At 40.9% G+C, this 15,995-nt stretch overlaps 1 protein-coding gene across 1 annotated transcript in view; it reads right to left on the bottom strand.

Annotated features, from left to right (window-relative positions):
• ARMC2 (armadillo repeat containing 2) overlaps positions 1-15,995 on the bottom strand; it is a 111,013-nt gene that overhangs the window by 52,177 nt on the left and 42,841 nt on the right. Inside the window, exons 7-10 of the mRNA XM_044244526.1 lie at positions 12,383-12,481; positions 8,963-9,138; positions 2,934-3,036; positions 1,009-1,232 (exon numbers count right to left, since the gene is read on the bottom strand). Of these exons, the coding sequence (XP_044100461.1) occupies positions 1,009-1,232; positions 2,934-3,036; positions 8,963-9,138; positions 12,383-12,481 (602 nt within the window). The remainder of the gene's footprint in view (positions 1-1,008; positions 1,233-2,933; positions 3,037-8,962; positions 9,139-12,382; positions 12,482-15,995) is intronic.

Raw genomic sequence — 15,995 nt, forward strand, 5'->3', positions numbered from 1 at the left:
AATAACTCACTACCACTGGCAGCATGAAAATGAGGCTTCTAAGTCTTCATAGACACAAGATGGCATATCCAGTAGAATTCTGAATCATTCACAACTAAAAGGGGTTTCCCAATCTTTTTTTCAAAACAGAGACAGACCACAAAGTCCAAAATTAATGATCACCATAAACACTTTAAGCATATTTAAGGCAGGTCTTAAATCTAATTTTTAACACACTCTCCCAAAGGCTCCAAGCACTCTGAGTGCTCAATCAATCCTCATTAATTGACAAGCACATTTCAAATCTCATGAATTATTACATCAAAGATGGTATTATCTGACATACAAATGCTATTAAAAAGTAAAATCTCATCTAAAAATGAATATGAGAGCTGACGCAGCTCCAGTGAAAACAGTTTAACTATGAAATTTAATCTGCCACAAAAGAAGTAATAAAAGTAACACAGAACACATTTTGTTCATCTTGCCCCTGGTCATATTAAATGTACCTAGTTTTGCTACCTTCATTACTGTAGTCTCAGGCCTGAAGGTCATCTACACAGCCCCCAACGACCGTCCACTCAACGTCATTAACTTCTACGTTTTATGGCAGACACAAGATTCATGACATTGGCTACCCATCCTCATGAATGATATCCAGTCTTTGAAACTCTAAAGATTAAAACTCTGCCTGTTAAAATTCTGATGATAGCATGAAATCATTTTGCAGAGAGATGCTCTCCTTTTATTCTCCTAGGCCTGCTTCCCCTGCAGAGTAGCAGAAATGGATGTCGAAGCTGTGCAGAGAGATGCTTGGTGAACAGCCATGAAATAGCCTTTCCAGGGGGAACACACATGGGGTGTGGGGGGGCAATGGCTGCTTCTCTCGATCCCTAATGCTAGGTACCCCCCACCTGGCTGTAGGTAACAGCCCACCTGTTCCCTGTTACAGTCACCTGGCAGATAATGGGTACGAGGGAACATGAAAACCCATTTTACACATACAACCTTTTCAATTAAAATACTTACTTGGACTAGTAAGTGGCCTGAGTTAGGCAAGCAGGTGCCACATTTCTTGGTGTCGTCGTTTATCTGCTTGATCAAATTCATCAATATTTCCACAGCACCTTTGCTGATCATTTCATTGAGAAATCGTGGATTTCCAGAAATGAACTTGATAGCCCCCATACAGTATAGGAAAGCTTCCATGTTAGTCTGTAGCTCTTCACTTCTCAGGACCTCCAATAATGATTCTGCCAAAAAGATGAATTATTACAAATGTGTAACAACTGGAGAGAGATTATTTTAAAGCACTTGTGTGTGACCGTCAAACACAATTTGTAAAATGTTGGTCAATATTACATTCAAATGATTGTTAAGTGTTATTCTTGTGGGATGAAGAGGTAAGCTTATCTGCAGCAGAGACAAATCTCTGTAATCATAATGACAGCAAAAGGATGGGAATATTAATCTATAAATAAGAACACCTTCTTTTAATCAAAATGCCACTTCTTGCTAATATTTACCAACCTTTATTTTTAGTTATAAAAAAGTTGAGTTATTATAGAATAATTGATAGTTGAGATAATTTAGGAGTGAACTTTCTTTTTTTTCCTTTTTCTTTTTAAAACATTTTATTTATTTACTTGAGAGAGGGAGCAAGCAAGAGCGAGAACGAGCAGGGTAAAAGGCAGTGGGAGAAGCAGTTTCCCTGCTGAGCAGGAAGCCCAACGTGGGACTCGATCCCGGAACCCTGGAATCATGACCTGAGCCGAAGGCAGATGCTTAACCAACTGAGCCACCCAAGAGTTAAATTCCAGCAAACTTTTGAGGACATACTGGTTGCTGTGTGAATGGGAAATTAATCAAAACAGGGTCTTTTAAGAAATCTCAATCACCACAGAAAGCGATACTTCTAAGACAACATCCACCTGGTTCTGGAGACAACTTAAAAACATCCATCTGAATAGCTACAACTACTAGATTTTAGGGGTAACAACCCAGGCAATTCTGATAAGGTTGATCATGCCTCTTTCCCATTTAATTTTATTAATGTCAGTGTGATCATTTGTCAGAATCTTTCTTTGTCCCTGTCTGCTGGCGTCAAAAAAAGAGATCATTCATCCTAGGTCACAAAAAAAAAAAAAAAGAAAAAAGAACTCAGGGCATTTTCCTTGTTGCTGCCTTGCCTTAGATCAGCAATGCGAATTCATAAAAGATTTCTATTGAGGTAACTATTTGAGCATCTTAATTATTTAAGGGTGTACCAAGACTCAAACAGTATTAGTTAGGAAGGCAGCATGTAATCAAATTTCTCTATAGATCTGAAATACATTGGAGACACTCTGATGTCAAACGTCTACAACAGCGTCTTCCAGTTTGTCTTCCAAGTTTGAGTCACTCCTACTCCATCAAAAGCCCCCAAATTTCAATTAAGTCAAATACCATCATATGTATTTTGTCTGATAATCGATCTGAGACCAGGAAATGGATTTTTAAGTAGGGAACACTTGCTAAAGTCACATAATGTTACTACAGGCATTTAAAACAAACAGCCAGGGGCACCTGGGTGGCTCAGTGGGTTAAAGCCTCTGCCTTCAGCTCAGGTCATGATCCCAGGGTCCTGGGATGGAGCCCCGAGTCGGGCTCTCTGCTCAGCAGGGGGCCTGCTTCCCTCTCTCTCTGCCTGCCTCTCTGCCTACTTGTGATCTCTGTCAAATAAATAAATAAAATATTTTAAAAAAATAAAAAGTAAAACAGCCAACAATCCTTGGCTCCGAAGATACACATTAAACAGAATGTGGAAAACACAGAGAAGGACAGAGCAAAACTAGGCATCACATAACTTCTGGATATTAGGAGAAAATTAAATATTCTAGGCACCATTAATGACAACTTCACTCCCAAAACTTCTCACTCATACTCAAGGGCCCCATGCGCTGAATGATGCTCACCGAGAATGCCATCATTCTCAAACAGAGAGTCATTCTTCTCACTCCTGCTGATTTTAAATATAAGTTTGCAGACATTAAGAAGATTCTTTCTACTCACTTTAAGCTGCAGAGAAAGAAAACATTTTTATTGCAGAGGGAAATAAAGACGTGCCATCATATTTTTTTTTTATCACAAATACCTATTTTAAAAGTGCTCCAGGGTATTTTTTAAAACATAAAGAAGGGGAGCCTGGGTGGCTCAGTGGGTTAAAGCCTCTGCCTTTGGCTCGGGTCATGATCCCTGTGTCTTGGAATAGAGTCCTGCATTGGGCTCTCTGCTTGGTGGAGAGCCTGCTTCCTCCTCTCTCTTTGCCTGCCTCTCTGCCTACTTGTGATCGCTGTCAAATAAATAAATAAAATCTTTAAAAAACAAACAAACAAACACAAACCATAAAGAACAAATCTAAGGTTAGGCTCAGCATTTGCCATCTATAGTATTTCATTAAATCATGGTAAATACAGTATAAATGATCTTTGGGGTATGCACATTCACTGATAAGCATTTATTTTTTGCTTCATAAAGTCTTATCCTTATACATGAGATTATTAGTTACTTTCTAAAGAGTATATGAGGATAAAAGGGGGGAGGATGTTGACAACTTTAATTAAGCAGAGTAATTGCTCTAACACACAAGAGTAAAGGAAGACGGATACCAAAATTTTAGATTAGACTAACTTAGAACTTAGACTAACTTAGACTAACCTAGTAGGGCTGAAGGAAAGTAAAGAAAGGGGGAAGGTATGATTCTCTTTATTATTTGTATAAAAAGAACCCCAAAAACTAATTTTTTATTAGATAATACATATATATTCATTTTTCAGACTATATCTGGAATGCTGTGAGATAATGGCAAATAGTGTTCAAAATTTAAAATTACCTTCTAAATCAGACAAAAATAGTCAAGTACATTAAACACAGGGACAATAAGGAAGCATACTTTTAAAAAAAAGACACAGTAGAGGGGGATTAACTACATCAAAGAGTCTCAATTCGCTGTATTATTTATCTAAAGTAGTAAAATTTAAAAATATCCTCAGTGTTCCTTATTAGGGAATAATTTAATGAATTGTGGAACAATACCATTTGTATCAAGCAGTCCCAGAAAGTGTAACTATGAATACCATGTTTTAAAAAAAGACATTTAGGGGCACCTGAGTGGCTCAGTGGGTTAAAGCCCCTGCCTTCGGCTCAGGTCGTGATCCCAGCTTCCTGGGATCGAGCCCCGCATCGAGATCTCTGCTCAAGCGGGGAGCCTGCTTCCTCCTCTCTCTGCCTGCTTCTCTGCCTACTTGTGATCTTTGTCTGTCAAATAAATAAATAAAATCTTTAAAATAAATAAATAAATAATAAATTTAAAAAGACATTTATAACTTATTGTAAGATGGAAATATTATAAGCCCTCATCGCAAGAATGTAAAATATGTTTATAGGAATGAGGTCATCCGAACAAATAAGTATATCTTATGGGTCATTATTTTATCATTAAAAAGCATCTTCAAAATTACCTTCAATATTGTTTATTAATGACATTCCAGTTAGTTTAAAAAAACAAAAAGAACGGAATTTGTTCTTAAAGTTTCATTGTGGGGGCGTCCTGGGGGGCTCAGTGGGTTAAAGCCTCTGCCTTCAGCTGGAGTCATGGTCCCAGGGTCCTGGGACCGAGCCCCTCATCGGGATCTCTGCTCAGCAGGGAGCCTGCTTCCTCCTCTCTCTCTCTGCCTGCCTCTCTGCCTACTTGTGATCTTTGTCTGTCAAATAAATAAATAAAATCTTAAAAAAAAAAAAAAGATTCATTGTGTGTTTGATCCACAAATATTACTGCACTCCTGCTGCGGACCAGGCACAGGGCTGTTCGCTGTAGGAGATTCGAGGGTGAGCGCCGTCAGCCTGGAGCCAAGGGGCAGAGGGAGGGAAGCTTTTCCCACACAGCAGTGTCCATCTGCCTCCCTGCTTTGGGCCCTGGACAGGTTATCTCAGAGCAACCCCGAAAACTAGGAGTTCTTTCCGTTTTGCACCTGGGGAGTCTCTGTAAGTATTAGAAATGCAGACTCTCGGGCCCCAGATAGCTCTGCTGGATCAGAATCTGCACTTCAGCCAACTCCCTGGAGATCAGGGCTTGTGCAAGTCTGAGACTCTTGGCGAAGCATCGGAAACTGTTACATGTGGCAGGATGGCCACTCCTTCTGTTCTCAGGAGGGAAAAGGAAATGGGAATTAGGAAAAAAAAAATGGAATGCTTAAGGGGTTCAAAAAAATTATTTAAAAACCCAGAAGATAGGGGCACCTGGGTGGCTCATTCCTTAAGCGCCTGCCTTCAGCTCAGGTCAGGATTCCAGAGTCCTGGGATCGAGCTCCGCGGAGCATCGTTTCCCTGCTCAGTGGGGAGTCTCCTTCTCCCTCTCCCACTCCCCCTGCTTGTGTTCCCTCTCTTGCTGTGTCTCTCTCTGTCAAATAAATAAAATCTTAAAAATAAAATAAAATAAAAACCCAGAAGATGAGCTGACTAAAGAGAGTGGAAATAAATTCTCTATCAATGGAAATAGATGTTGTTCTTAATACTTGAGAATATATTTAATCAGTTAACCATCTTCTGCTATACTGTGAGCCTGTGTGTGTGTGTGTGTGTGTATGTGTGTGTGTGTGTGTGTGTGTGTGTGTGTGAAATGTAGCACATGTTCTGTGCTTAATAAAACGTGTTGAAGAAATGAATGACGACAACTAACCTCAATCTCTGCCCAAGTCGTCTATTTTTAGTAAAAAGTGACGAAGGGAAAATGACAACAACTCACGTCCGGGTTTTCATTAAAGATCAAACAAACAAAAACCCGACGATTTCCAAGCCTGCTATAAGGTCAGTTTACATCCAAAGCACATTCCTACACCTTCTCTTTTGGTAACTATAAAATTACGACTCTGAGACATGAAAATATAGTAAGATACTAAGTCACATGCAAGGAACATGGACAACCTTACATAGAAGAGCCCTTCCTCACACCCAGACCATTCCTTGCCCTGTGCTTCATGTCCTGCTCTCAGCAACGTGCTGGCCCCAGCTCCCCACCCCTCATCCCTTCCCACCCCACCCCTACCCCTGCCATTTCTCTGCATTTTCACAGCCTCTCCTGCTATATACAGTGCCAGGAGGGAAGACAGGGAATTTTATTCACTTGTATTCCCAGCATCAAGAGTCCCTGGCACAGAGTATGTTCTTGTACTGGGGTAGTTTACTTCTTACATTAAAAATAGCAGTCTTTTCTATTCCAAGAAAATTTGGAAAATTAAAGAAAAGTTTAAGAACACTTACACTACTACTACTATATATTATCACTCTTGACAGACTGGTGGGGTTTCTTTTCTGTTTTCTTTTTACCCCCTACCTAGAGTACTAGATTTTTTCCCCCCTCCTGAATATATAGTTGCATTCATTGCATATATGTTTATACTTAAAAAAATTCTTAATACAGACTGATACATTTTTGTAAGATCCTTTGACACAAAGTTAAAAATTATATGGCTGTCTGGCAAAACCTCCAACTAACGTAACCAAAAAAATGCAAGAAAGCAGAAGAACTGATATACTCCCTGAATGTTTTTAACTATAAAAAATTTTTTTAAAAAGATTTAATCTATTTATTTGACACAGAGAGAGAGAGAGAGAGAGCACAAGCAGGGGGAGCTACAGAGGGAGAGGGAGAAGCAGACTCCCCGCTGAGCAGAGAGCCGGATATGGGATTCGATCTCAGGATTCCGGGATTGTGACCGTGATCGTGAAGATCAACTGACTGGGCCACCGAAGTGCCCCTTAACTATAAATAATTTTAAATGTCTGAACTTTAATACTAAACTGGTAGTATTGGCAGAAACTAGAGAAAATATTAAAAACACCTTAGTTCCATATAACATATATATTATATGTTATAATATATAATATAAAAAAATATATATAAATATATATATATATTTTGTTAGTTAGCTTTTCTTTTAACTTTTTATGATATGGTCTTTCTAAAACTTATATAGAATTCCATCACCAAGGCCTATGCAAAACAATGTCTTGCTTGGAACATTAAGGGAAGATTCAGGTAGCAAGTGGGAAGTTGGGCTGGATGGCCTTGAAGATCCTTCCTGACCTGATTCTGTAGCTAATCAGAACGGACAGCCTGCCCATGTCTGCACTCTGGAGTGTAGCCCACTCAAAATCACCCCTGATTCTGCAAGGCAGTCAACGCCACACAGAGAGCTTTATCTAATCAAACTGAGTTCAGGATGGGATCACTGTTTGGGAGATGACCTAGCCTTTTACCCTAAAATAGTTAAATAGTATCATATATCTAATTAATTTGAATGGTACCTTTAATAGCCAAAATTATATTTTCTCGGGAAAGCACTGATGAATTCATGACATTTTCCTTCTCTGTCTCATTTATCAATTTTTTGGCTTGGTAGGGAGCAAAATGTCTGGGATCCAGATGAAAAACCAAAAATAATGGATTGCTCAGCAGCTTAAAGCTTCGGTCTCCCCAGGGTAGCTATGCTGGTAGAAACTTCCAGACTCTCACAGGGGCTCTCCTGGGCCTAGGGGGGCACCCCAAATCCAGGGCCAGAGAGGAAATGGGGCAAGCACACATTTACCCGTCAACTTTTTTTTTTTTTTTAAAGATTTTATTTATTTATTTGAGACAGAGACAGTGAGAGAGAGCATGAGTGAGGAGAAGGTCAGAGAGCGAAGCAGACTCCCCATGGAGCTGGGAGCCTGATGTGGGACTCGATCCCGGGACTCCAGGATCACGCCCTGAGCCGAAGGCAGTCGTCCAACCAACTGCGCCACCCAGGCGTCCCTACCCGTCAACTTTTTAATTCTTTTTTAAGTTTTATTTAAATTCCAGTTAGTTAACGTTAAGTCTACCTACAGCTTTTAACTTCAGTGATCTCTGTGGCTTCTGCTCTTTTTTGTTTCAATAAAGCTAACCGATCAGTTACCCCCAGTGAGGGGATCAAAATACATCTCAAATCACCATTTCAAAGAAGTATTGCTTTCTGAGTCATATATCATATCACAGTGTTTTAGAAGAGGGTGACCAGTTTGTGATGATAGCTCAGTAAAGGTGTAGCTTCTCCCCCAAAATTACATGGAGTATATAGTCAGGATATTTTCCTTTCATGAAAGACATCAAAATAAGGAATGCTGGGCATTCTTACTGAGCTCTTAGTAAGTATGCCAACACTTACCTTCCCTGTGTACTTTTGGATTTTAAATTATATGAATTATGGGTGTTAACATAATAGCTTTTACTTTTATGAAACCAGGTAAACAAAGCTTCATTCATTTGTTGTAGCGGCTCTTTAGAAGGTTCTCTAATAACTCTGTCTTATCTTTTGTTTCCAACTGCTTATGGCTATGACAACAAAGTGTTCCCCTCAAACAATGGTATCATTTTGTCCGAGACAGAGCTTATCCAGACTTTTATTTGGTGTCTGGCTTTTTCTTCTAACACGTCCCGGGAGCCTTCTGTTACCGCCTTCCCATGACCACAAGCAGCTGCTTCTCCGTTTCACACTGGTTCATAAGGCACCTGGCCAGTGTGCCCACGGTCCAGGGTATCCTCGGTTATTTATTAAATCATGGAGCAGAATCAAGGACCCGGCAGAAACCGTAGGGCAGAAACCACAAGCTTGGGTTCCCTGATACCGATCTCCAGTCAAGTTACTTGAGAAACTGTTTTGAATGTGTTTGCCTATTGTCACCTTTTTTTTTTTTTTAAACCTACCCACAGTCCAAATATAAGAGCTTATTTGAACATTTTCCACGACCTCAGCCTCAGACAGCGTTCCTAGTCAAATTCGGAGATGGCAATTTATTACCCTGATTTTTTTTTCAAGATTCTAAATGAACACAATGCATTTCTGATCTCTGTAAGACTTACAAATAAAGCATTAGATAGAACTTTTATGTGCTACAGTCTACTAGACCAGAGGAAAGAAAAACTTACTGCTAGAATAATTTTTGCAAGTTTAAGGCTGAGCAAGTCTGAACCAATATCAACTAGTTTATACAGGGTCTTCAGGAGAACACTTCTTCTCTTAAATTTATTTCCAAGCATGTTTCCTTCCTCTAAAGCGTGATGAAGTTGTGTGCAAGCAGCACAAATCGTTTCAATGTTTTCTTCTGTCAGAGCAAAGAGAGTAAAGCGGCACTTACTAATTAAGGTCAAGTCTTCAAGTGTGTCAAACACAGTGTAAGTAAAACCCCCTAATTATTTCCCCAGTCATCTTCAAATTCCTGAACTATGTTTTTTCCCTTCTCTTGCAGTTTCCATATACCTGTTTTTTTTTTTTTATCTACCTCCTACATGTTGACTTATTTACTCATCAGTTGGCTTATCTAGAACACACAGTCTTTCAAAGAGTGTATTAAAGAATAGAACCGTACCGATCCCAGGTGGCCTGCTTTACTCCCCAAACACCCTCTACCTCCCTTCAGTCTCAGGGAAGCACACCACAGGGTCTCCACCTCCAGCCCTCTGGGGCGTAGTTCCACTGGCCCAGAATGTTCTCCTCTCCTTCATTCCTACCGATTTGGGTCCATCAAGGCTTTGTTTACATTCTGGCTCCTCCAGAAAAGATGTACCTTGCCACATTCCATGAACATTACTTCGTACTGTGTTTTTCCTTACATATGTATGTATGCCGTGTTCCATGTCCAGTGCCCTCGCCCAGACGTCACGCTACGTGAGGAGAAATCTTATCTTTTTATCTTTGTATCACCAGAACATGGTTCAGTGAGAATACTGTACTGACAACCTATAACATAGTTTAATAAATACTTGTTTTCTAATGTATCTGGTGACAAAAACAATGATCCATATTTTTCTGTGAGAACAACGCTCATTATCTGGGAAAAGAGGGTTCCAAGGGAACAGAAATCTCACCAGTGTCACCTCAGCCCCTATTACTTGCAGGTGGTTATTACAAGAGAGGAGGATAAGAAGACTGTAGTTGGGAAATGGGAGAATCCTAGAACATTTTATTTTATGGTGAGAATTCTGAGGACAGCCATCTTTGAATGTGGTATCCATCCCAGTAGGCATATGAAGAAGAAAACAAGCACACAAAGCGGAACCTGAGGGGAAATCTAAGAATCTAAGTCTGAGATATTCAGTTGAAAAATATTATCTGATAGAGCCCATCACAAAACTTAAAATTAGGAAACCAATCTTAAATAAATACCATAATGTGCTCTTAAAAGCCCACATAGAGGAAGTGTGCGCCTGAAGAAGGAAATGACTCAGGCCATTTTTAGCTCTTTTCAACAATAACATCTAAGAAAAAATGTTAAACCTCAATAGCTTGGTAACCTTCAATGGCTTTCGGTTATGCACTTAAATAAATGAATTTTTGGGAAATGACTTAGACTCACTTTAAATAAAAGGAAAAACCTGAGCTCTATTGTAAGAACACTTTTGTTTTGTTGTTTTATTCTTCTGTTCCTGGCAGTTTCTTCACAAACCCCAAGTTCAGGCTGTGGGCCACTCTCTGGCCATGGGGAGATCTCAAGACATTTTTCTAACACTTCCCCCTGCAAACTCTTCAGCCTGGTGGGTTCAATGAGGAGTAGCTGCCTTAGTTTAAAAGAAACTAAAAAAGGAAGTTTCATGGGTCAGATTTTAAACTGTTGATCAAATTAACTCTTTATGCCAATTGGCTTGTTGTAAAGACTATAGAGCCTTGAAAGATAACTTGAACTTAAGAGCTTTCAAGATTCTCAGGGGACTAAAGCTAGTGGGTAAAAGTTGGAGAAGTCATAGAAAGCAATGTAGCCGCAAAGTTGTGGCTCCCCATAAGATACTTATTAATTACAAAGAGGAAAATAGTAACTTTAGAGTGGAAAAACTGGGCACCACCTTCCGCAAGTGATTGAAATTCCCACCCCCCAGTAAGAGACCAGATGAGCATCACGAGCCTACCGCTAGGACGCACTGAGAAGGACACAGCACCACGCCTGCCATGTACCTGCCCCGAATGCCTCATCCCGGTCTAAGTGTGAGAAAATACCAGGCCAAACTCCTTTGTGGGGGCAGTCCATAAAAGAACTGGCCTGTATTCCTCAACTGTGTCAAGATCATGAAAAGAGGACAAATAATTTGAACTTGTGATCCAGGACTTTCTTTTTATATAAAAGGAATTATTAGGATAACTGGCAAAACTCAATAAGGTTTGTGTAGTATGGTATGGTAGTATCCAGATATGCAACAGAATGTCCTTGTGTCTTGAAATATATGTTAGAGTACTAGGGGTATGGGACATCACTTGGCAATTTGTTCTTAAATGGTCAAAAGAGGAAAAAAAAACAATGTTTATGTATGGAGTGTGTGTGTGTGTGTGTGTGTGTGTGTGTGTGTTGGGGGCTACAGAGAAAATGAGAGCAAGAGGAAGAGAGAGAGGGAATAACGAAGCAAATGTGGTAAAAGATTAATATTTGGGGAATCTGAGGGAAGGGCATACAGGGTTTCTTTGTACTACCCTTGACACTTTCCTCTAAGTCTGAAATTATGTCAAAATACAAAGGAAAACAAGAAAGAGCCTCAAAAGCTCAAGTAAACCCAGTCCTGCCACCATTCACTGTTCTTAAGTTGATGGGAGAGATGCCATGCTTCAGGGCCCCCAATCCTCTGAGAAGGGAGATTCATCCACATTTCAGATCCCAAACTCCAGTTCCCTTTTCTCTGCTGGTGTCCCCAGAGCTCTCTTAAAGTCCTTCAGACTGAAGACTTCCTCTGGCCCAGGCCTCCGTGTTGCAGGCCTTCCTCCGCTAGCATGTTCTCCTTTTGAACCTTTGTTCAGACTGACTGCTCTCCTCACTAGTTTTTGCACACGTCTCCTAAAATAAAGGGCCCCAAGTGGAGCTGAGGGTGGAAATCAGGAACTCCAGAAGGAGAAAAGTCATCCACTGGGATCTTGAGCTGTGGTAACCTTAGGAGAGTAGGACACATGCATTTAGATCTAGAAAACCATGGGCACACTGCCCAAGCATGCCAGTCCATGAGACTTAGTCAAAGTTTCAGGGGCCTGAAGTCTGTTTTAATCTTTCACTTTCATGTATTAACTGCCACCCCAGAGAGCTCAAACCAACATTTTCTTGAGCGGACAGAAGGTGATAGTTAATATGTATTCCATGGGGAGTTTTAGAAGTAGGCTCTCCTCCTGAATTTAAAGTGTAATTTTTACTCACTAAAATCTGGTTCACCTGTATTTCTTATGTACATTAGTGGGTGAATATAGAGATAACTTCATTTGTTTCTGAACACGTTTGCAGAAATGGTAGTCAAAGTGTACTAAAAATATCAGGGCAATGGAGAATATAGATATAAGCACAGATATTCTCAATTTAAAACAAAAACTTTTTGTGTTACCCTTTTCTAATTGGTGCAAAATCGGTGCGATCCTGGTATTCCAAAAGACTTCATCTACTTCTATTTCTGTCTCCTTTTCTTGCATGTCAGCTTTTGAGGCTGCAAAAGAAATCCAGATCAGGAGAAAGCAATGAACAAGGAGGTACACCAGGAGTACCTCAAGTCTTTGTTATTCATCACCAAAATTAATCAGCTCTGGAATTAAATTATACCTTGCCCCCTAAGCCCAACTAATTCCAGTTAGAACCACTGTCTTTTAATCAAATCACCCCCCATCAAAATAAGGTAAGGTCATGTAAAGAAATCAGAACTTTAAACTCTCCTTAGGACACTGCATGATGTCTTAAGCTTTGTAAGTGTTAGAATTTTTGTCATAAGACAAATGATTGTTTTTGTTTTTTTTTAAGTAGGCTCTACACCCAATGCAGACCATGAACCCATGACCCCAAGATCAAGGGTCGCATGCTCCACTGACTGAGCCAGCCAGGTGCCCCCATAAGGCAAAGAGTTGGAGTTATTTTTTATTTAAGCTTACTACTCGGTAACGTGGAATAAATAGGAAACTATAGATATGTAAAGAATAAGGATTCTGAAAACATTCAATGAAAACTTTTCTAAAAGGAAGGCTGGCAGAGAGGGTTTCTTTCCTATAGGAAATGAAATGGACACGTGACTTCAAGGCCATTGTCATCAGCGCCAAGTGAATTTGTGAACCTCAGTCCGAATCGCAGCGTCGGTATAGATGCCTTGGTTGCCCAGGGGTCTGGCTTCTTACCCTTTCTGAGCCTCATCAGTGAAACAGAGATGAAAATCTTTGCCTGTGGGGCTCCGAGAATTAAAAGACATGATATAGGTAAAGCTCAGTTCCCAGTGTCTGGCTTCTTGTAACACTCAATAAATGCGAATTTCATTTTCCTGATTAAAAAACAACAGGCCACCGCTGTTTGACGTTCATCCGGTGGCACGATACCACTGAATCAATGAGATTAGATGCTGCCCCGGAACGTCGTGGGTCCTAGAAGAGGGATGGTTGCCACTGGCTGGGCGCCGTAAGAGGCCACGTGCCTCTACTTCACTTTCATAGCATAATGAGGAGGTCCTCAAATTGTCTCCGTTTTCCAGATGAAGAAAGTGGGGTTCAGGGGCATTAAGCTACCTGCCCAAGGTCATACAGAGCCATAGCCCTTGCTCTTGACCTCTATGCTATTCCACCCCACAGCAGAATCAGTAAACTGAGAGGTGACTTTGGAAGGCAGTGTGAATCGTATTAGAAACTGCAAATCACGATGACATTTCACACAGGAAATACCCCACTATCTAAAGCACAGACTGTGTAGCCGGAGAGTCCCTCCTACCCCCACCCCAGTGCGGAGCAATGCCAAAGACACATTCCTCAGGAGCAATGCTAAAGACACATTCCTCAGTTTCCCTTCTCCCTCCCGCTCCCTCTCTCCCTCCCCATAAGGCCCTCTCATGGTGCCCAGTCTATACTGGTTCAGAGTCTGTACCTGCTCAGAGTAGACCTGATACCAATCAATCAAATGCCCACCATGGGTGCCTAGATCCCAAAATGTCCCCCAAAGAGTTAGAAATAATAGGGAAAATCAGAGTTTCATAGAAAGAGGGGAAGAGAGTGAGAACAATGAAAAGGCATATGGCCTACAGATTTTTAGGTTATTTTAACTTGGGGCGGGGGCCGGGGTGAAAACTGGCTGACTAGGGAGGCCCATTAAGAGTTCTAGAGTCCTAAAAAAAAAAAAAAGTTCTAGAGTCCTAAGTTCTAAGGTTCTAAAGTCACTGTGTGGGTTTGTTTTTTTTTTCTTTTTCTTTTTTTTTTTTTTTAAGATTTTATTTATTTATTTGACAGATAGAGATCACAAGTAGGCAGAGAGGCAGAGAGAGAGAGAGGAGGAAGCAGGCTCCCTGCCGAGCAGAGAGCCCGATGCGGGACTCGATCCCAGGACCCTGAGATCATGACCCGAGCCGAAGGCAGCGGCTTAACCCACTGAGCCACCCAAGGCGCCCCCACTGTGTGGGTTTGAATCCTAGCTCTGTTGGTCGACTGTGGGCAAGTTGCATCACTTTCCCTCTATAAAATGGGGTAACGATGGTCATCTCCGAGTACTGGGATTATGGGTTATTAATTTATTTTATGCGCTCCACATTTTCCAAAACCTCTCATTCATTTGTGCTACTCTTGAAAAGGAAAAAAAACATAAAATATGTATTAAACTTCCCAAGTATATGGTGATGATATCACCCAGGAGAAGCAGGAAAGCTATGCGATTTATCCATCCTCTCCAGTGCATGGGCCCCCCTCTAACCCTCCACATTAGAAAAATCACCCCCCCCGGACTCAGGGGGCAGTGAGTCCAGGTTTACCTTTTCTCAAACCTCCCTGGCACCAAAAGGGGTCCAGGCACACTAGGCTTGAGGAGCCCTTGAGCAGAAAAAGTAGACAGAGAGGGTATCGACAAAGCTGTAATTCAGTAGTATAGGTGTGCTGTCTGTAGTTTTAATAGCAAAGTTTCCCATCATTTGTCTAACGCATAAGGAAGAATTCATGAAATGCATGGGTGCCTTGTCTTTAGGACAACGTCAGTCCATATCAGAACAGGTTCACAATCCCTTAGCCAAAGCCTTTGGACCAGATGTGGTTAGGGAATCCAAAAAATTTGGATTTTAATGAGGCAATAGGGTGCACATGCTATGTAACACACACAGCATGTAACACACACAGCACCCCGAGTAGGGTCTTCTGGGGCGGCACCCTGCGGCAGGGTTCGTGCAAATTCACATGAACGAAACAAAGACGACTCTTGGCTTCCCATCAGCTGGGCTCAAGCATTGCCACTACATGAGTCCGAAAAACACTTCAGCTTTCCAAGCCTTCCCAAGCTTCAGTTTGGGGATTTCAGAAATGCAGATAATGGATGGAAGACCATCATCTCAGTCTTTTGGGTCATTACTTTTATGAGTCTACCCTAACTTTGATAAATTATAGGTATGGACTCAAAAAGTAAACCTGAATATTCAAGCAACCCTAACCCATGGCTAGTCATAGTCCCAGGTACATGACCAAGTCTAGAACATGTGAATACGGTCAGCATATATCAAGGCAAGTGAAAAGCCAGAAGATAGTAAGTCAGATAAATAACTTAATCACCAAATATTTACAGCACACTTAAAATTTACTAGAAATACAGACTCCAAGTCCAATAAGTTCAAATCAGCATTTTTACCTTCTAAGCAGTATGCACTTTAATAAACAGCTCTATGAGGAACAATGATTATCAATCTGTTTCTTAAGGCAAACAAAATCAATAATGCACTCACCCCGGGAAAAGTGAAATTACAGGGGTGAGCCAGAAATCATAGAGCACTTATTTAACCTTGGCAAAGGAAAGGCCCTTACAGGCCCTTCTGAATGGTTCTAAGATTGTTCCTTCTCAGAGCAGAAGTCAGCTAGACACTGTGGCGTAAGGGTTCCCTTTCAACCCTCTGCCAAGAACTGCATGGCAAGTGGCTGTGTCCAGCCATGACCTTTCCACGTCTCCACCCACTCAGGCACCCCCTCCAACGCTGCTTTCTGCAGAAATCCCATTTTATATAA

Source organism: Neovison vison, chromosome 1 (genome assembly GCF_020171115.1).
Source record: "Neovison vison isolate M4711 chromosome 1, ASM_NN_V1, whole genome shotgun sequence".
In the NCBI taxonomy this organism is placed as follows: Eukaryota; Metazoa; Chordata; class Mammalia; order Carnivora; family Mustelidae; genus Neogale; species Neogale vison.